At 39.0% G+C, this 22875-nt stretch overlaps 1 protein-coding gene across 1 annotated transcript; it reads left to right on the top strand.

The window, feature by feature from the left end:
• The first annotated feature begins 430 nt into the window (after window positions 1–430).
• LOC148327322 (sodium-coupled neutral amino acid transporter 3-like) lies at window positions 431–21225 on the top strand. Its single transcript, XM_088308220.1, has 17 exons — window positions 431–656; window positions 7191–7350; window positions 7540–7560; window positions 7697–7778; window positions 7853–7968; window positions 10688–10761; window positions 11048–11140; window positions 11712–11793; window positions 14363–14445; window positions 14685–14743; window positions 14963–15133; window positions 15324–15403; window positions 15475–15575; window positions 16190–16314; window positions 16415–16559; window positions 18282–18385; window positions 18472–21225. The coding sequence occupies exons 2-17, from the start codon at window positions 7247–7249 to the stop codon at window positions 18574–18576; spliced, it is 1545 nt and encodes a 514-aa protein (XP_088164346.1). The 5' UTR covers window positions 431–656; window positions 7191–7246; the 3' UTR covers window positions 18577–21225.
• The last annotated feature ends 1650 nt before the right edge of the window (window positions 21226–22875 follow it).

Below are 22875 nucleotides of genomic sequence, written 5' to 3'. Positions count from 1 at the left end.
CAAGTGTACCTAATGAAATGGCCACTGTGAGTACTATTATTTTTGGCTGCCCTTTTAACCCTTCGCGGCGGAAGTGAGCGCTCATTGTTTTCGGGTGCTTGAAACCTGATGCGAGCCGTAACGCTACACTTGACAACCTGCTGCGCTTTTACGTCGAGACTGACATAATTTAAAGAAACAACGGGGGCAGGGGTGACGATAATGTCTTTTTTGGGGGGGAATCGCGTGTTTTACCGTGACGCTGGGCAGAAACGAGCGTCGTGATTTACGCACATGCCTCTCCGTGCGTAAATGGTTTTCCACTCGAGCTACTCGAGGAGGTGGCGGTGTTCGTGTGGGAAGCAAGTGTGTGAGAGGGTGGGTGGCTTACGTGGGTGGGTTGGGATGGGGGGAGAGGAGGGGGGGGGGGGGGTTGGTTGTAGAGAGCCACCAGGGGAGGCGGACCTTCTCCAACCCCCACAGTTTGGGCAGCAATGTGCTTCACAATGCCGACCATTTCTCCACAAGCATTGCTCGCTGCTACCGAGGCGGGCGACCCTTCAATCGTGCGTAAAAGTCCCAAACACATTTCAATATATATTCCAAGAAGGACGACCTTCGATTCGTCACGCGCCTGAGGAATTAATACTGACAATTTCCACACTAGAGACCTTTTGGTAAGACATGTTTCATTTTCTTTTCTTTCTTTCTCCTTTTCTTCGTTTTTGTAATATATATATATATATATATATATATTATTTTTACGTTTGTATTGCCCATGCGCGCACCGTACTGGATTGATCCGGTTGAATTAAGGGACTAGCTGATAAATAAAAACTCAGGATAAAATATTACAAATACAGATTGATGAGGCTTACAATTCGAGGGCCACCTATCGTCATTTAACGAGTGTGTTTTTATCTCTAGAGAGGGGTCCATGATAATAAAAAAGTATATTTAAGAAAATGAAACAGCGTGCGATACTCTCGTGAGCGCCAAGTCCACATGTCACGACCATGTGGCTCTCTGACAGATTGTGCTCCATCTTTTATTTCACATGGCTACAGAAATAGATTTAGTCAAGCGCTCAGGTGGTATTATTTCGTTTTTTTCATTATGTTTGTCAGGCTGCATCAATATGATTCATTGCAGCAACAGGTAAGCAAAGCCAGCAAATCTTCTGTCAAATTATTCAAAACATTAATCTAATGTAGTAAATATAGGCAGCATGGTGGCACTTTTCACTCACAGTTCTGAGGTTCTTGGTTCAAATCTCTTTTGGATTTCCTGTGTTGAGTTTGCATGCTCTATGCTGCTTCCTTCCATGTTCCAAAAACATGCATGATAGGTTAGTAAAACACTCTAAATTGTCCATAGGTGTAATTGTGAACGGTGTCAATGCAACCATTCATGTTGTATTCCAATTTTCACCAAAAGTCACCTAGGATAACTTCCAGCCCAGCGGCGACTCTCGTAAAGATAAGCAGCTTGGAAAATTGATGGATGCATACTTATTATATTTATTCATGCTTTGTTGTTGCTATTTGCTGTGTAAACCAACGTGGACGATAACGATGTAAAGGACAGGTCACTCAGTGGATGCTTGATTGTGTACACCTGCATGAGCTAAGAGAGGCGTGCAGCGCACAGTGAATGCCTCACGGCGAGTGCATCAATGCCCCCTAGAAATGTGGTGGTAGTAGATATAACTGACATGTGTCTGGTCTATTGCCCCGCAAAAGACATTCTGAAATTGGCCTGTCAACAGGTGGAAGTGGGAGTGCTGTGGATGCCACCATGTGCCCCCACTCTGCATGCCACTGCAAGATAATGAAATCCAATCCAAGTTCTGTATCAAAAATTCTGAACTCTGTCTCGAAGCAATTTAAGCATAAATGGAGTCGTGCATGCATGGATTTTTTTTTCCAGGTACTCCATTTTCGTCCCACATTTCAAAAACATGAATGTTAGGTTGATTGGACACTCTAAATTGTTCCTCGTTATAATTGGGTGTGTGAGTGTTTGTTTAAGGATGGCGTGCTATGATTGGCTGAGTTAATGCAGATGTGCAGTTAATTCCATCTTCTTTAAATTGCTGTCCAACATGGCGTCAGATTTGAGCTACACACGCAGAATAAATGGTGACATTTTTTGGAGTATTCGGAATATAATGCAGTCAGCACAGATGGTGATTCTAAACAACACATATAGACTTTGAAAAAAATGTTTGGAAGTTAAACATCGGTAGATGTCTATGCGGTCAACACTGGACTTTTGAAGAAAAAAAAAAGAGAGAACTTCACCCTGTGCTGTTTTGAGGAAGGCCAGATGATTTTTGGCAAATTTTTGTTGATTGAAAAAAACATGTACACGCATTAGCACATTAAAATAGATTAGATGGGCCAATTTTTGCCGATTTTTCTCTCTGTGGTAAAGCTAAACAAATTCTAAAGGACAATAAAATAAAAAAAAAATAAAATTCGCCTTGTATTTAATATCTTTATTGGTGTAAGTATTAAGCAATCAAAATAAGTTATTTTATTCATTATATATTTAGGAAGTTTATTCTGCCAAAAATTTGAATTAACCCCCAAGGAAAAAAAAAAAATCCATACTGATCAGAGCCTCGTTTTGGGTCATGTGGGGAAATCGTTTTTGACTTTGGCCCCACATTTAAACACCAACAACCTGCTGTATGGATTTTTTTCCTGCTGGGTCATAGTGGGCAGATAAGATGAGGTGCGGTCAGCGAACTCTGCATGTGCTCAGCAGCTAAAGCGGATGTTGCACAGGTGTTTTCTTCATATGGGAGGCAGCCAGCTGTGCGGGTAGGAGATCTCAGAAGAGTGGAAGCTCTTTTACTTTCAATATGCTCTTCCAGTAGGTCTGACAGCTTGGTGTTCCAATACTTTTGTCTACATTTCTCGACAGTATTCGGTAAGCTGAGCATCTTCCGAACTTGATCGACTGTGATGCGGGGACTGCGACAGGAAGCCAACCGCAAACTTTTCTTAGTGGCTCAATACTGGAAATGTACAATGTTGTGTCAACAGACAGGATGGTGGACCCACTTTCACTCCTCTCTTTGAGGTTACTGGCAATGGACTTTGGATAGACCAGGAAAATATTTGCTTGTTCTAGATTTTTTTTTTTAACATGGAACAAAGGCTAAGTGGAAATATACAATTTTGTTTTTGTGGTTTTGGCACTTCCTTGAAGTCATAGAAATGCGTAGCTTGGTGGCAATGTCAGTTTCGTGGATCTTTGTTCGTCTTTGTAACTCTACGGATCGGGGTTTTGGTATTTGACAAAACTTTGTGAGAAGTGAAAAAAATGGGCGCCCCATAGGACGGCTAAAAACGAGTGGATTTTGCTGATTAACTCATATTCCTTAAACCCAATATTAATCCGAATGCCATGTTTTCATAAGTGGGTCTGCATCAAACGTATTCTTTAAATACGTTCCTTTATTGACAAACATTTTAAATAAACTGCACATCTCATAAGGTCAAACCCTTTCCAGCTCTTTTCTCGTGCATGTGAGGCAAGGTGACTTTGGCAAAATATTTGTAAGCGCATACCATTCCTCGAATCAAAAGCTTCCAGGATGTTAATAAATAAGTTATTTTGCAACGTAAAAATGGTCACCATGTGTCTGGCAATATTCAGCATAATCGTTTTTATGATTTCCTTCCACCAGACTACAGTATGTTAAATAATGTTCAACTGAGCCCCTTAATTTTGACTTTTTTTTAAAAATTATTTTTTTTTGAGCAAAAATTAAACTTACTGGTACCTTTTTCAAACAATTACCCAGTCATCACTAAATATAATGACCAAATTCCCAAGTTGGAAACGCTGACTTTTTGTTTGCGGCCATGCTGATAGTGGAAGCAGTGCAAGTCAGAGGACACGCTTTGAAGTTTGTACCATAGGAAAAAATAAAAGGATTTTAAAGACTAAAATCAGCCTGACAAATGAATTACAATTAAATGGATAATGTCAATTAATTGCCCAGCGTGAGTTGAGAGTGAGCCAACAGCGCCTCTGCAGGCTGAGGTTCAGGAGTGCGCTGAAAAATTGCTTCGAGGCATGCATGTGGTTTCAAAAGTGGAAATGTGTTGTTGTTCTTTGACTTTCAGCTTAGGATGTTGAAAATTAACTCAAATTATTAGATAAACCTGAAATAAAGTTCAACAGCACGAACCTATTTTTGAGCCACGCCTCATGTTGAGTAATGAATGCCTCTGCAAAAAAAAACACAAGAAGGGCAAGTGAAGGGAACATGTTGAGTCCATAGATATTGGAGCTAGGTCTGCTTTCCAAAAGTAAACTGCTGCCACAGAGCAATCATGTGGTGCCCGCCGTCACGAGACTGCATGCGTTCCTGTGAACTCAGAAGGCACGTGGCCGAGGATGAGCTGACGCTCGTTCCTGTTCGGCCACGGCCACGTGGGCCCCCTCCCCAAAACGCTTGTGCAACTGACGCAACGGAAAATGTTGCGCGATATTTGCGCAGCCTCAGTTTCGATGCATTTGCTAACTACATTTTCTCACTCACCTGTTCAAACATTTCAAAATTCTCAGAGCGACGTGAGACGTTCTTCATGACACTTCCTTAAACTGTATCACAACTGCAGAACTCGTACTGTGCAGATGAAGACGAAAGCTGTCATGCTTCAAAAAACACAAATTTTGATCATTTCAACCCCTAATAGCGAGACAGATGCGTCATGAGTGTTCCCACTATGGAATTCCTTAAAACAGGAAGCCATTTTGGAGTCCAACAGTACTACAACTGGTTCATGAAGTAGATTTGAAGCTTCATTTACCCATCTCTAGTGACAGCCAATCATGGCTCACCTGTTTTCTGAGTTGAGTCATGTGACATTAGCCCTTACGCACTGTGATGTCATTTTCAGTCGACAGCTATTGGTAAAATGTGCGGCAAATAGAAAAAAAAAGGGGTGTATTTTCCACAAAATATTAATCAGAATAGCGTGTTTCGATGAGTGGAGGAGAAAATACAAAACATTTTGGAAAGAACATTTTTGACTTCACATCCTCTTTAAGAATTTCACTCATTAGATTTTCAAATATGGTCTATGGCCTTCCTGTGTGGAGTTTGCATATTCACCCCGTTTTCTGTGGGTACTCCGGTTTTCTCCCACATTGCAAAAATATGCATGGTAGGTTAACTGAACACTCAGAATTGTGGTTGGGAGTGTGAATAGCTTTTCGTTTATTTGTGGCCTGTGATTGGCTGGCAACCAGTTCAGAGTTTACCTCTTGTACTCTACATTTGCACATTCCCGCGACCTGGAGAGTTGAGAATCGACACGAATGTAAAGAAAAAGCACCGTTTTTTAGCACCCCCGAGAACAATATAGAGAATTGATGGATGGAAACTTTTTTTGTAAGCACATTGGGGTTTTTTTTTGTTGACATTTACAGTAAGCAAAAATAAAAATGACTTGAGCAATTATAGATATTATGCTTGAAATATAATTCGGTATACCTAAGGTCTGTCAATTGAAAACATTTACTTATTTGCGTTCCACACTGGTCACCTGATGGACTTTTAAATGAATAACGTCAACTTTCTAAAAAGCCTAGAGTTAAACAGATTATTTTCATATGACAGGTTTTTTATTTATTTGTTTTTAAACATTTCCTCAAGTTAACGCCAGTCGCTGGTTGCTTCCTTTTTGACATTCGTCGCAATTCACGTCACAATTGTGGAGAGTGGCTCTGCCCTACTTGAGGTTGATCACGCACACAAAGATTTTCCGGTCTGAATATTGAACAGGTTTAATATTTATGATTAGCTAAATTTTCCGAGCAGGTCGGGGAGGGCACTTCACTCCTAAAACATCACAGGGTTATCGCTCAGGATCACCTTTTAGCGACATCTGTGAATGTATCATTACATTACATTATTATCTGTTTTTGTTCCAACGTGTGAAACTCGTGCCGCCTCTGAGAATCGGCTGGCTTGTGACCCGCAGTACTCACAACCTAAGCGCAAACACCCAAAAAGTCAAACAGGCCTTGACCTTAGACGGTGCGATTACCCAACCTGAGACAAAGTTGTGAGAGTTGTTGCTGAATGTTGAAAGTCATTGTTTCAGCAGACGATCTGAGTTACGGCACGTCACCCGTGCAACAAATAGAAACCAAATCCCAGGGAACATTTCACGCTAATTTTTTAAATAAAAGGCTCCTTGTGGTATTTTGTCTTCATATTTACATATTAAGACATGCATGATGCTTTGCAGAGGCTAATAAAACAACCAATATAAATATTACACCCATTTTTTTGTGTGATGCGAGGCAGTTGTGCACCACTGCAAACTGCAGCCTAAAAAAATTAAATATCGTTCAATGAATACTTTTGGTAGTAGGTATTATTATGAACAAAGCTCCAGTACTCGATTATGTTAAAGTTTATAGGAGTACCTCCTAAAATGGCTGATGATGATTGTGCGCTACCTTCCCATGAAATAAAAATCACCTTCTGCTGCTGACCAAAATGCCTCTGAGCTGTTAGTTGATGTACATTGACTTTTTCTAACTATGCGATATATCATTATCGTTATTCTTGCTTACTGTCTTTATATTATTTAAACATTTTGATGTGCTAAAAACTTTTTTTTTGGGAGATTCTCTGTTATCTAGGTCTTGATAAATCTGCAAAAGTTGAATTGAGGCAACTCTGGACTCCTCTTTTTGTCTTTATGGTTTCAAAAAAAAAAAATGACCTGGGCGATTACGGTATTAGGCTAACGATACATGGTTAAAAAAAAAGTACCGGTATGCTTCCCCTACTTTGTGAAGTTGACATTACTTTTAAGTGTTGAACATGCCTGTTTGGAAATGAGGTTAAAGAAACCAAAACAACGATTGCTAACATGCTAGCTAACCGAAGTTGTCAGTGTTTTATCATTAACGTTTAACGTACTGTACACAATTCTGAAATAGCGCCGATGCTAGCACGAACACAACATGTGAGCTTTCCTGGCTGGTCCACCCATAGTAAATAGCAGTGCTTCTCAAATATGTGTTGGGAAGATCAGCAGGTGTGTCGCAAATTCTTGACCAAGCTTACGAGAGTATGGAATGACTTGCGGCTTTTTGGTTCATATGTTTTTGCATGTCGTGTTTTTTTTCACTTCACTGCATTTTTAACACGTGTTCCTTCTCCATTTGAGACACGGACTTTTGCTGACACCGAACGTTCAAAAGAGCATCCGTTACACCTCTCACGATGGAGCAAGCTCAATCCGAGATGAACATTTTATCCAATGGGAAAAGCCACAACCTCGGAGACGATGTTGACGTGCCGATGAAGACGTCGCTCGAGGATGATCAGTGAGTGTTTCTTGTACTCCGCAAGCATGTCCACGGCAGCCTCACGTCTTTTTGTGGTCATTTGTCATTGCTAATGAGCTTCATAACAGGTTGGGTGAGCACCGTGTGTGTCAACTAAATGCCTGTTTGCTTTTTGTTTTTATGATCGCATGTTTATTTTATTGCCTCAATGGGTGGATCCTTGCGCAGAAATGGCACACAAACAGTCAGGTATGACAGGTTTAAATTGAATTTCAATTTATTTTACGGTTGTTGGCTTAAATGAATCATGTGATTTGAATTCTATAAGCAACGGCGCAAGTTTTTAACTTTCTCTTGAAGTAACTGCCGACATGTGTCACATTAGATATGACGACCCCGATGGTGGAATGGAGAATGAGGAATTTTTGCCCAGTGGTGATGGAAAGAAACCAGTCCGGTTCACAGATGTGAGAAAAGTCAAGTCACTACTTTACTAGTTTTTAAAAATGTGTAATGATTATATATTTGTTTTTCTTTTCAGTTTGAAGGGAAAACCTCCTTTGGCATGTCCGTCTTCAACTTGGGTAATGCCATTATGGGAAGTGGAATTCTGGGACTGGCTTATGCCATGGCCAACACTGGCATTCTTCTCTTCTTGTGAGTAATCCCGATGATTTTCAGTGCGATATTTAGGATCAACTAAAGCGGTGGTATTGAAAATGTGAGGAATTCAGCCCGACAAAAAATAGAGAAAAATCACGTTCTCTAAACCTGCTTGGCTAACGTCAACTAGCCATTACAGGCGAAATGGGTTGATAATTCGTCTAAATTTTGTTATGGTTGGTTCACCTTGACCCGAAACGTAATTGTGAGAAATTACTCCAGAAAATAGCATCCATAAAACTGGCGTAATGGTTTCAGATATTATTATATTATATGGAACTAAGCCCAATGCATTACATTGTTCAACAGCAAAGTTGAATTTTGTTTGTCCCGAAACATATTTTTCATGCTGTTTAGAAAAAAATATTTTTTTCACGCACATTGCACATTATTTTTTTGAGGAATTTAATTTTTTGTTTTAACTTTAACCTGTAAACCTTGCGCAATACGGATTTTACCATGTGTTGTAATTTATAGCTACATTTCCCAAAAAATCCACTTCCCTCTTTATACGTAATATATTACTCAATTATTATTATTAATTATTAATATTATTATTTTGAAAAACAAATGTGTTGGAGAAAAAAAAACAAGTGCAACATCTGAAGAGAAATTTTATCTTGAAAAGTTAACTTGCATCTCTGATTAAAAAAAAATGTAAAAATGTGTTGAGCAGTATAATTTATTTATTTATTCACGATATGTTGCTAAAATTTGATTATTTTACCAAGGATAATTTTAAGAATGTAACTAAATATAATTAGACTTTTTAAACAGCAAATCTTAAAACACGTGTTCTAAAGATGTTTGCTCAATTTCTTTTCTGCCCAACATATTCTCTGAAGTCATCTGAGTTACTTTTTTTTTTCAAGCCTGAGAATCTTCATCTTAAAGTTTTGTTACAGTGCAACAGAAGCAGTGGTATTCAATCACATTCAAGGCTAGACCCACCCATTGATGGAAATGCCATTTCTCATAATAAACAATCAAGTGAAGCCACTGTTCGACATTCCTATTTGGTCAGAGGGTGCACCCACATCAATCCCCTTTCCCAAGCCCTTAAGACCGCACAGTATTTCTGGGTGGGTGACGGCCTTGTAAGCAAGGACTATCGTGAGACTGAGTCCGAAAGCCGAGAAAGCCACAGCATTTAAATGTTCCGTGACTGTGTGTGTTCTCAGGGGACAGGTGTTGCCACTTTACACATATGACCAACATGTCATTAGATACACCTGCGGACTCGAATGGAGATTCAATACAACAAATCACCCAAACACCCAATCTGTCATATAAACACAACAAGAACACTCAGCTTGTCTCAGGTGAGGCGTGGGATCGAAGTTTGAGGCCAAACATTGCGGTAGTAAAGATTCCATGCAGGTTGATTATTATACATCCAAACAGAGGTCAGGAAAGCTTGTACTAGCGTCAAGCTCTTTGGTTTCAACGTGTGTAGGTGGCTCACCCCGCTAAGACAGACATTAGAGGGGTTTTCTATCACAACCCGGCCACTTTTGCACTCGGCATTCAAACAAACAGGCAGGCAGACTAAATGACCAGCGGCTGCCAAGGCCATGTGTGACAGCTGCACTCTGCACGTACTAAGAGGACATAAATGAGCAAATCCAGATCCCACATTAGGGCTGCAGATTGGACTATTTTGGGCTGTGGCCTTTCTGGAGTCTGTAAGAGAATATACGTAAAGGTGGGTTGGTTTATTATGGGACATGATCTCTTTTGAGATGCTGGCTGTCATGTCCATTGAAGCTCTCTCCGGCTCAGTTTTAGCGAGGTTCTGTTTGGAATAATTCCTTAAGTCCAACTCTCCCCATCAAATATATATATATATATATATATTACATTAACAGCTTAACATCGTGACCAGAAATGAACCGTCTACTGTTAAAACAAACAAAACGCTAAAATCATAAATCAAGTATAAACAAAACGGAGTACGCTTTCTATTTCCATATGAACAAGCTATCGGGCATGAAATATATTTTCCAAACCCATGAGTGACCACTGTTGTTGTTTTTTTTTTAATGACTTTCTTTCCATGTTTATAGAGATTTTTAGACTTTGAGACTTCATCCATAGTGAGAGATGTTGACCTCTCCGTGAGCAGACTGCAAATCGATAGCGCGTGTGTTAGGCATGTACAGGCTAATTTAACCTTAATGACCCACCAACACTCACAGTCAAGTATAACAATAAATCAACCACTAATGTAATTAGAAACAGTAAAATATGATGCAAATGGCAAAACATAATGTAAATGCAGAGAATGTTCTACTTTTTTTTTATAACAAATGACAAACATATGGCTGTTGCAGCTAGCTAGCTGTTGACTAGCATGAGAAGCTAACATGGCAGTCACAAGCTTTACTCAATGCCTATTTTGATCAAACATCAAAAACAGATGGACTCAACTGCTTGTCAACAGATCCAAATTGGTGTTTCACAAAATGATGCTCAATAGCAGCTGAGAATCATAGCAAGCTAGCAGCAGTTAATCAACAATGGGAAGTAGAAAAATACCAAGACAAAACTGGCAAAAGCAACTCTTCTCGAATACGACTTAGAAAGAACTGCAAACACTTGACAATAGTAGTTGGACACCATCCTTGGAATGTGAATTTACTTTCCAATCAGTGTCCAAATAAATTGAATAAACAAGGATGCAATATCTAACTTTCATTCAATCATGTTGCAGGTTTCTTCTGACTGCTGTGGCTGCCTTGTCATCTTATTCCATTCATCTCCTGCTCAAATCCTCCGGAATTGTAGGTAAGAAAATCTTAGTCGGTTGTAAAGAAACTGTTGACATTATTGCATATTCAAAGCTTACCTGTGAAGATTGTTAAGCAACTGTTTCTAGAAAGTTTAAGATATTGATTCACTTCTGTTATACCCTCAGAAGCTTCTAAGGAGGAGAAGGCATTTAATTTAGTGTTTTGTGGAAACTTGTTGTGACAAAGCCCATCATGTTTAACCAGTAACACTTGTGGGAGGAATGGCCCTCCAAATATATGCAATGTCACCTAGATAATAAATGATGATTTTGTGGTTTCAGGAATTCGGGCTTACGAACAGCTGGGCTTCAGGGCCTTCGGCACTCCAGGAAAAATGGCGGCCGGCATTGCAATCACTCTACAAAATATTGGAGGTGAGTGAGTGAATCATATTGGGAGTAGATTTGCGAATTAATCGCACCATTAGTAGTTTTTTGAGGCACATATTGCATCAAGCCTTTAGCAATTGGTGGAAATACACAGTTGCTTCATGGATGCGGTTCATTTTGAATGTTTACGTTTCAATTTGAAACTGGTTCATTTTAGTAATAAAATCATCATTCTTTTTTTCTTATTTGACCTCAAGTGATATTTTGTAATTGATGAGAAATCTGAACGATCAATTATTCAATGAAATTATACATTAAAAAGAATTACCTTACCCGGTAGATGAATATAATAAATATTAAAGAAATCATGATAATATGCTTGGTTAGTGGGCCTAATTAAAAATGGAATGGGCCATTTTGTGGATACCATACTTTACCCACCCCTTATATAAACGCATGATATATCAATGATTTTCTCACTTATCTTTGATCACTTTAAAGGACATTTTAAATGGCATAATCGGAATATACTTCTAAAATATTGGTCAAAAGTCATATTTTACAAAGAGAAAAATGGCGATTGAAGCCCACTCATGGTTCCACATTTTCTCTGCAGCCATGTCCAGCTACCTGTACATTGTGAAATCCGAGTTACCTCTGGTCATCCAAGCGTTCTTGAAGGCTGACCCAAACGCAGAGTGAGTAGCAACATCAACAGCGCTACGACTCATGACTTGACAGCTTGCCAGCTGGCATGGAAGGGGTGTGATGAGAATGCAAGCTTGTAATTGAACGAGCAAGAGGTGGGCTTGTCGGCTGATGTGTTGTGGACACAACGTCAACCTTCAGTCATGCCGAAGACTCTTTGCACAGCTCCGGGTTCCCAACGCCTCTTCCGACGTAAGCACTGCGCTCAAAATGGACTGTTGCCGCATACCTTCCAGCCACTCCCATCCTTCAGTTCAAGTGTATACTTAAATCAACAATAGCCCAGAATGAGAAGCATCGAAGTACTGGATCGGCAAAAGTGTTGGGACACCTGGTGATTAGACCTACAGGAAAGAAAAATATGATGACTTATTTTGGACGTGAGAAAGGTGTTAGATGGGGTTGAGTTCTTATACACTAGATTGTCCCCCACCCCCACGTCATTTTATTATCATCTTCATACCATACCATACATATGTTATTAATTTTAAATTAAAAGCACTGAATGATGCCAGTGACAGTTAACAAATATATTTAAAAAGTTTTTTTTTTAAATTACAACCCCCCCTCTAATTGATCATTCATTTTACTCTATTTGATCAATGAAATCTCTGAAGCCTGATTACAGTGGCCCCACTTTAAAAAAGAAAAAAAGAAGAGATTTAAAAAAGTATACTGAGTGATGGAAAATGAGAGCGCCAGTCGCAGACACATTTTTCAGCTCTTAATTGAACTTTGATAGAGCAGCAAAACACAAACAAATCCAGCACACTCGCAGACAATCGCAGCCAGTCAGTCCACTTGCCAATCTGCATACCCTGCCAATCCCCGCCTCTTAATGGCAAAAGTCTAACACATTGACCCTACAATACTCACAATATTTTCGAGATATTTTCCACATTTGCATTTTGGCATTTGTGTCGCTGCAGGGTTCACATTAGGTCTAAATGTATTGTTAAGTTGAATGCCTTTTCATCAGAAACACACAAACAAGTGACAGCAGCAGATGGTGACACGCAGTCTTCATTCCGAGTGTGACAGTTCGCCTCGGTTCAGCCGCTCATTGAAGGTTCATGTCCGCCTGGCGCGTCTCCCGCCGCTGCAATCCATGGCATCGAGTGGGGAGCGTGGAATGAGGGGGCGAGGGGGAGTCGAGTTTTTTTTATTTACAGCCCTCAGTTCTTGAAATAGATGGCGATGACTTGCGGCTGACGGACAAAATGACACCTTCCGCTAAAGTGGTAATTAAAATACTTTGATATAAATGTATGTATATATAGCAGGTACATGATGTGAACATGTTATAAGAGGTAAAAATAAAATGGTTCTCCATGTGATTGGCCACGCGCGCAGAAATTGCAGTCACGTGTGTGAACTTGAAACTTCCACTTGACTATTCAGGCCCTGAAGCAAACCGTGTCACATTTCAGTTGGTTACATAAACATACATTTATGAAGTGAAATGTAATTGCTAATACATTTTGAAAGTGCAAAAGGCCTGGATTTTTCTAACAACCTGAAATTTTTTTTTTGTTCTTTTGATCTATCAAGACTGGTTTAGAGTACTTGAAATTAGCGATCGTGATTTGAACTCTGACCTTTGAGATTTGTACAAAAAAATGACATCAGCTGCAAATGTTGGACTTACAAAAGATGCATGTAATGCTCACACACACACACATACACAGAAACACACTCTTGAGTCACCGTCCTGCAACACCACTTTACTCTCTTTTTGCCCCCTCGAGATATTTGTTTTCCTTGGCATGCCGGTTGAGGAATCTTTATTTTCCTGCGAGATTCAGCGCATCATTGTCCGTTTTCCTCTCGGACTGACGACAACCGCACATTGTGTGTTTACTGTAAACTGTTGTGGACGTTCCAAAACAGTGAAAAAATACTGGAGGTCCATTCAACCAGCGTGGAGGTCAGTCATTACCGACAAACACAAAACAACAGCGGCGATGACAATTCTGTGCAAACAGGTTTACCTTGTGGATCCTCCAAAATCAAATACCCCAGAAATGGAACGATTTGATGTTCTTGGAAAGGGTTTACGATGGTATCAGCTATAGGAACACAATGTTCATGCCTACATTTCCTGCGGCTGAAATTAGAACGACCAGCATTTCGAACTTCTATGTCGTGTGCATACTGTCTACCTCTCAGGGCTTATGTTTTATGGATGTCATCAGTGAAGGGGGGGGGGCATACATGCGGTGTCCACATTTAGCAGATGATGCGTAAGCAGCACAGGAATGAAAGCGGGGCAACGCCAACATTGGGTATGCAATCCCAGTCCTGTAAGTTTTTCAGGCTATGTGGCTTGCATGGCAACGTCACATCCGTGAGTTGGGTGAAGCTTGCACTTCCTTCTGTTCAGCTGCGAGCGCTCTCATAGTAAATCCTCAGTTATGAAGGATTCAATTTCAGTGTGACTGCATGAGCAAACACTGCATCACTTGCGGCGAATCAAATAAATCTATGCAGTTGCACTTGCGCATTACGCAATACTTCAATTGACGTGACATTTCGTTTTCTTTTTCCTGTTCTTAACAGTCTTTGGTACTTGAATGGCAACTACCTGGTCATCATGGTGTCCGCCAGTGTCATCCTGCCCCTGGCCCTGATGAAACAGCTGGGTGAGTGGAGACTTGAACCTCAAGCTTTGTAGCAAATTGTAGTTGAAAAATGCAACTAATCCCGATTAATTATTGAAATTTAATTAATTGAAAATTTTTGAGAGAGAGAGAGAGAGAGAGAGAGAGAGAGAGAGAGAGAGAGAGAGAGAGAGAGAGAGAGAGAGAGAGAGAGAGAGAGAGAGAGAGAGAGAGAGAGAATTTTTTTTGTAGTTAGTAGCCCCCACTCTGTCTTCTTTCAGGTTACCTTGGCTATACCAGCGGATTTTCTCTCAGCTGCATGGTGTTCTTCCTCACTGCGGTATGTTGACCGACTAGGAAATGGTATAAAAAGTAGAATAAAATCACAACAGGTGTTTGATCAACGAATGGAAATTTCACGGTCCAACTAGAATTGGTATTGAAATGGTCCTCTTCATTATGCTGTTCAAATGCTGTGTTGTCAGATGCTTGCAATAGAGACAAAGAGAGACTGGAAGAGTCACAAAAATTTATAGGCGGATGTCTTTGCTGAACCCAGGTCATCTACAAGAAGTTCCAAATTCCGTGCCCCTTCGAGGAGTTCAACTCGCTCAACAACACTGCGGCCCACCACAGCCTAAACGTGTCGAACCACGTTGCCGATCACCACTCGCCTCACGAAGACGACGACAGTCTTTGCGCGCCGCAAATGTTTACCATCAATTCCCAGGTGAGGCAGCACTGTGTGATTCTGTCACTGGTTGGGAATCTTACAAAGACAGATTGTGAGGGGCGATTTTGGAAATTCTTAGATGAGTTTAGTGTGGGAAAACGTCCACCAAGCAATTGATATAAACAATTCCTTTTATTATTCCTTGTTCACTTCCTGTAGGTGTAATGCACTGTGTGCTTCTCCACAGACAGCCTACACCATCCCCATCTTGGCTTTCGCCTTTGTTTGCCACCCCGAGGTCCTCCCCATTTACACTGAGCTGCGCAAGTGAGTGGCTTGCCTCTAAAATGCAAGTTTTAATCATGTTCAAATTCTGACATGTTTCTTTGAAATTGTAGCCCAACTAAAAAGAGGATGCAGAAGGTGTCCAACATCTCCATCTTTGTCATGTACACCATGTACTTTCTGGCAGCTCTCTTTGGCTACCTTACCTTCTACGGTGGGTGCGCATGATTTCAAATCACATTTTTACACATTGATTAGTGTTTTGCAGGTTTTAACAGCCCATATACGGTGCTGCTTTTACAATATGCAAACAACATTAGGCTAATAAACATACCAATTTTACATTTGAAAAGCTCTAGATTGGGGAATTTAAAAAAAAATGATTCTGAGTGGCCACATCATTAGGTACACATGCATAACCAAGTCAGATCAGTCAGAAGTCAGTATTATCATGCTTCTCCCCTCTGCTAGAAAGCAAAAAAAAAAGCCAACTAGAACATCTCAAATGTATTTAGGGTTAGCCAGAAGCAAGTGACATGTGTGCGTTGACTCCAATTTAACATGGGTTTGAATATGATTGATTAATTCTGAATACAGCCAAATGCCAGTTATGAGGGTGTGCGCACTTGTGCAACTGCATATCTCAGCTATTTATTTTAAATGCCCTTCTCTAAAAAATATACCTATGTGACATTACTCATGGGCAATTATTAATTTTGGACTCTTTTTTTTTTAAATCATAATTTTTTTTTACATACACATATATTTATATATATATATATAATTTTATTATTATTTTCTAAATAGTTTTTGAATGTGTTCCTGTAGGCAACGTTGAGCCAGAATTGCTTCACACTTACAGCCGCATTGACCCATATGACACTTTGATCCTGTGTGTGCGTGTGGCCGTCCTCACAGCTGTCACACTCACCGTCCCAATTGTGCTCTTCCCCGTAAGTTTCCACTTTCTTCTGCTTGGAGACTTCAACACAATAACGTGGTTAATCTTATTTTACCTGCCTGTGTGTTGCGTGTGCGTGTGTGTGCACGCAGGTGCGCAGAGCCATCCAGCAGATGTTGTTCCCCAACAAGGCTTTCAGCTGGCTGCGTCATATCGCCATCGCTGTGATTCTTCTCATATTTATCAACATGCTGGTCATTTTCGCTCCCAACATTCTGGGCATCTTCGGAATCATCGGTTAGTACGTTTTATTCAAAGCTATTTTGTACAATAAATTCTCATAAAATGGAGAGGGGAAAATATAATCTTTCACCGACGTGGACAGGCAACTTTAGGTGCTTTAAGTTTGATTAACATTACTTTAAATACTCTTACCCTATTGGGCCAGTATTTGAAAAAGTATTCAGTATGATTCTGGACCACCGCAAACTACAAGCACTAAAATCGTTGCATAATCAAAAAAAATACCTCCCTGAAAATATCAATAAAAGTTGCTCGCTAGCTTAGTAAATGCACTCACTCATGAATATACAGGTGTATCTAATAATGTATTTCAGCTACGCATATATATATATATATATGCGTCGGTGTTTAGTGTCACACCCCGTAATGTTTGACATTGTACATTTTCAGTACCTCTGCGTGCAAATCTAAAAACGTGACCACTGCTTGTTGGCACAGAAAAGGGTAAAAATGTACAGCCAATTACCGTCAATATTCCTCTGCCACTTGTTTCATGGAATCGAGATCATCTTTCTTTGTTCAGAGGTGAAAGTTGAAAGCCTTTCTGTTTACACGCTGCCAAGGACATTTTCAAAGTAGCCGATCGCTTGACAAGCACGCAGGGGTACAAACATAGAGTGCCGTGAAACAAACATCAGTAGTATGGCACAATAGAAGCGCGGTCACCTGTCGATAACAGAACTGGCGGACAGAGACGACCTTTCACACACATTGATCATAGAGGAGAAGTTGTGTTGAGTTGGGTGCACTGATGAGCATGACTCGTGACACATTTGGAGCACTATTATAAGAAAGAATGCTCAAAAAAAGATCCAACGTGTTCCAAACCGATAGACCCCTCTCCAAAAAGACGTCTGTGTTGTCAAGCAAAAGACAATTAAGTAGAGCATTTTTTCTAGTTCAAACTTCTTTAATTACACTCAACTGAGGATAGTTTGTGACTTGTGAAAAAGTTTTGAAATTACTTTAATGGCTGTAAAATGTCATGAATTTTGGTAACAAAATATTACATTAAGTGATCTGTTAACCACTTTAAAATGTTGAATTTGCAAGTTTGTTCATGATTGAACAACTGTTCACTATTTTGCTTTTATGTATTATTTATGCATTTATTGTCTATTGTCATTATGTATTTGTATATGTTACAGTTAACAAAATGTTTTCATTGGTTTCATTTGTTCTATCGTGCTCATGTTTGATGTAACCAGTATATTATTGACATATTTAAAGAGCTGAAATTAATTCCCCAAACTTGGGAAATTTCATTACCTTTGAAACTGAACCCCAAAAATTGATTATTTGGAACAAATTTGGGTCAAATAATTCCGAGGAGCAAAATTGACCCATGGATCACTTGCATAATATGTTTGTCACCGTTTTTCACCGGATGCCCTACCTGGCAGCCAAACTGCTGCCAACATGTTACATACAATTTACTTCAACTTAAGTACACAAAAACTGTCCAAATTGACTACCAGCTTTATGTCTTCACGCTGCCCAAATTTAATCTTCAACCCATTCTGCTGTCAAAAAAAAAAAAAAAAATGAAGTCAACCTTGGGTAAAAGCAACCCAATCTACAAATTCCCAGCAAGTGGGTTAGAAAACAACCCCGGATTTGTTTTTTTTATTTTTTAGTGTGCATGTATTGGGACTGTGGGAACTGAAATAAAAAAAATAAAAAATTATTCCACGCTTGTATGCTTCACGATTCCAGGTGCCACGTCTGCTCCTTGCCTTATTTTCATCTTCCCTGCTGTCTTCTACATCCGCATTGTTCCCAAAGAAAGCGAACCCATGAGCTCTGTTCCCAAGATCCTGGTGAGCTCATTTAGACCAGTTCTACTTTCTGGATCGTGTGAAGCCTCCTGCGATGCGTTGATGCTATTTTCAACTCTTTCTTACAGGCCGTCTGCTTTGCCGCCTTGGGGGTCTCCTTCATGATAATGAGTCTCAGCTTCATAATCATTGACTGGACGTCAGGGAGCAGCAATGCCGGCGGGGGCCACTAGAATCGGTGTGAGTGTGTTCGAGCAGACGAGCGACAAGACGAAAGAGCTCATGTATATAAAAAAAAAATGCCAAGCAAAATATCACACTTGTGTTTAAAGAGCTGAAATAACATTTTTCTGCAATGTCATCCGCATACACTCAATTGGGTACACTTTATAACGCGCAGGCATCAGAGAGGCATCGATAATTTTATGATGCTATGGGGGGGGGGGCACTGCACCGCATCACACCAACAGAAGTTTTAGTTTTTCCTACTAAACAACGTCACCAAAATTTTGTAGTAAATACATCCTAGTGCGATGCAGTGTATGTAACTACACTGTAATAAACATATTGTGAAATGATCACCTCGTTTAGATTTATTATCTTTGTAAAAGCAAATATATCGCTTCAGGTTTAATTTGATTGTGGCCAGTGAGTGTACAAAAGCAAAAATAATGCTCTTTAATTTCATGAATTAAATAAAGCAGCAAAGAGCTTAGAGCTAAACCAGCGACGTTTCCTGCGAACTGCAGCTGGTGCCGTTTAAAAAAAAAAAAAGATGAATAATAACTTATTTTTACGTCCACAGGAAATACAAGAAAGACATTCAACCAGGAGTGTGTATTTATATAACTACTGTTTTTTCACTATATTTAACTACTATTAGAGTTAATTGTTCCGATACGTTATGGATGATTTAGTTTGGATTAATGTTATGCAAAACTGACATTTTTTTTAAACTGCGCAACACTCTTTGCACAACTATGATAAAACACAACTGGGAGTTTATATATAAAAAAAATAATTAAATTTAATATTCAAATTTTGAGTTTAAAGTGAAATCGTATATATTGAATAAGAGCTATCTTTTAAGTGGAAGTGACACAAGAAAATGCCTAAAAACACTAAGATGGAAAACAATCCCCCAAATTATACATAACCTTTCTCAGGAGAAGCATATCCAACCAGTGCTACATTTTCCATCACGCTTTTTCTTATATAAACCTTTTGGGGCTTTTAGCGATATCAAAATGTTAATTTTGCATCAAAAGTGGTGCTTTCCTCCATTCAACCATCTCGGAGCACTCCTGCTCATTCCCGTTCTTGACGCACCAGCCCCTCCCAATCCATGAAAACAACTTCATCCTCACTTTTCTACATCACAAAGTGAGGCGCCCTCTCCATACCGCCACTGCAGACTAAACACACGTCCTAATTTCTCGAGCAGCCAGCAGCATGGCCGACAAGCGTATCCCGCAAAGAGATGCTATAAGTGATCACCGGCCACCATTTGTTTGTCTGATCGTCATTTCCCTGCCTGATGAACCTTGGCCAGTACAAAAGTGGATTGGCCGGAGATTAAACATTAAAACTTGCGCAAATACCACAATAAAACCTTCCATGGAGGCCACCGCGCGAAGTAAATCAAACCGCTAGCTAAATGATAATATTAGCATTGATGCATTAAAGTTTGCTTTGTTATCAAGCATTATTTGTCCTAACTCTGACTCATATATATATATATATATATATATATATATATATATATATATATATATATATATATATATATATATAGTACTACTATTTGCATATAAGTCCAGTTTATGACCACTAAAATAATCATTATGCTCTCTAAGATGATTTTTAAAGGGAAAGATGAGTGAATGACAAAAGCAAATGTCGTTAGTCGTGATTTGTGTTGCCACTGTGGTTTCAGATACATTTGAAGATCAAAAATTCAAATGTAATGCCACTTCTCTAAAAGGCAGCGCAACATCAATGTCAACCAAAAGATAGAAAGTTAATTTGGCTTTAACGCTCTTGTGAGTTTAATGTCAGTGGGTTGTTTTTGCTTGTCTATTGATGTGAAATCCTTTTCAGAATAGTGTTATATTTTGAGTATTTCTACTCTAATGTTGATGATCACCTGTTCACTTCAAGCTTAATTCATTTGAATTTGTGGATCATGTTATGATTGTGATGATTGTTTTTTTTTTTTTTTTGTCACTCAGCACTAACAAAAAAATACTGGATGTACGCTTTGGCTGTAAATGCACCAACCAAATGAATGCAGAGATATTTTTTTAAAGAGCTATTAGCCCCCCCCAAGATATGCTGCTTGTGCCCAAAAAGGATTTTATATTCTAACAGATGCCACAGTTTATTTATGTATAAATCTATTATTTGTAGCTGTGGCCATTTGGATTCATGCTATTCAGGTCTTTTCACAGATAATTTGTGAACAACTCAAGGAAATCATTGTCCGTCCCTTACAATGTATTTGCAGTGTTTGAGCTCCGTCCTGTCTCCAGCAAGAGAGTTCTTTATTTGAAGGGATATTGCCAAAATGACAACAAACTACCTATTGTTTGAAGGAGAGAAAAAAGCCTTTAACTTTTGAAAAGAAAAAATGCTGCAAGGTCAGTGAATAGACTATGTCAAACATGCAATTCCTGTTCCTAAATATGTAATTGTAGCTTAAGCTACAATGCACTCGTCGTCTCTGGAAATGACACGGGCTTTTGGGGATTTAGTCTTGGCTTTATACTGATGATGTGTATAAATGTAAACATTTTATATTTGTGATGCATACTGCATTTGCCGTAGTAGTGTAAAGTGTAAATAGCAGGTTTTAGTTTGACAATAAAATAATGGTTAGTGTTTTTTTTTTCACGTCTTGTCGTCTTTTCAATCGTGTATTCGCACGTTATTATTATTATTATTTTTACGGAAGTATTTATATTATTATTATTATTTACATTTTACTATTATTCTTAATAATATTATTATTGTTTTTATTATTATTGCTATGAATATGTATATTCATCTGTTGTTATTCCTGGATTGAGATCACTTAGAACTAAACCCCCAAATCAAAACTAGATTTGATAGACAAATATTATTTAATATGCACTACATAATAGTAAATATAGTAATTAACATTATTTCTAGCAGCTTTAAAAGATGGAAATACGTTCTTTTCATTCACTTTTAATAGTTCAGTTGACTCTGTAATTATATTAATTTTTTTCATAGTAATGAAATAAGATAGATTTGTGATAATGTCTGAATTTCCCAATTTTGGCACTAAAAGTCAGAAATCTTAAACAAAGATTGACATTTTTTTTGTAGCTCTGGGCTGCTTTTCCATAAATGCCAACATTCTAAAATGTAATATGGCCCAGGTGGAATTACATTTTAAAATTTTGACAGTAAAATGTTTGACAATCTGAATGAGATTCAAACGGCAGTTTGGCCTCTGGTCTGTCCATGGTGCAAATGCAGGATGTGGGAGAAAAAAAATCTGGATCTCAAAAAAATGCTTAAAACTATAGTTAATATATAATATCTATTTAAATATCATTATCAATACAATCAAATGTCATTTTAAAAGCAGAACGTGAATTTATTCAGAAATGTGTACTGCATTAGGGCATTTCTGACTTTTACAGTGGAAATATATAATTGTCCACTAGAGGCCACTGTTTCTCAACTTTCCATTTTTTCTTTGAAAATAGCATCCGTACTTGTTCGAAAAATACTCAAGCACAAATAGCGTGCCTGAATAATCTCAAGTAAAGTTATGCAGTATTTGTACTTTCTTACCTTCAACCACTGGTAATTCCAAAACAAACAAACTATTAAAATGTACTGAAATGAACTAGTAACCATTTGGCTTTAGCTTTAATTTGTGATTTATCAGAAAACTGATTTGAACAAATATGAACGTACTGTTGAACAACCGTTTGAGGAGAACTACAACCAAATCTATTGCGTAACTCTCAAGACCTGTTCACCTGTCACCTCTGTCAAGTATTTCTTCGCTCCCTCACAGCATTCCCGCCCCTCTATCCATGTCTCAGCTCCCGCCGCATGTGATCACTTTGATCAGAAATTGTTGTTACCTGGGTTATTTCAGAACTTAAGGACATTGTATGTCCCTTCCATGATGACTTTAAATAATTAATGCGCAAAATACAGAAACAAGCCCTTTTTAGTGTAAATGATAATGAGAGAAAGCGTAACGTGTGTTCCGTGTCATTATTGTTGGACAAGTTCCCACTCCGATTAAGTGAGAGTGTTCATGTGTCAGACGATGTTTTTCCATGGTGTAGTCTACCTTTTGCCCAATCAGGTGGGATAGGCCTCGTGACCTTGAACAGGCTCAGCAACCTCAAAACACAACCAAACCTCTCCCATGTGACGCGTTACCGTGCACTTTTCTTTGTACACAAATAATTGGATGAGTCAAATCAGATCGCCAGGAAATATAAGTTTTCACACCCGCGTTGAAGTGCGAGATTTTTATGCCG

Source organism: Idiotropiscis lumnitzeri, chromosome 11 (genome assembly GCF_059441095.1).
Source record: "Idiotropiscis lumnitzeri isolate Australia: NSW breed Sydney's pygmy pipehorse chromosome 11, RoL_Ilum_1.0, whole genome shotgun sequence".
Classification (NCBI taxonomy): Eukaryota; Metazoa; Chordata; class Actinopteri; order Syngnathiformes; family Syngnathidae; genus Idiotropiscis; species Idiotropiscis lumnitzeri.
The sequence above is the reverse complement of the archived record's forward strand: the minus strand, read 5'-3'. Positions and strand labels throughout refer to the sequence as shown.

Coding starts and splice junctions, on each gene's coding strand:
- LOC148327322 (XM_088308220.1), top strand. CDS start 7,247: ATGGAGCAAGCTCAATCCGAGATGAACATTTTATCCAATGGGAAAAGC. Junction 11,794..14,362: donor AAGGCTGACCCAAACGCAGA/GTGAGTAGCAAC, acceptor TGTTCTTAACAG/TCTTTGGTACTTGAATGGCA. Junction 16,315..16,414: donor TCCCAATTGTGCTCTTCCCC/GTAAGTTTCCAC, acceptor GTGTGCACGCAG/GTGCGCAGAGCCATCCAGCA.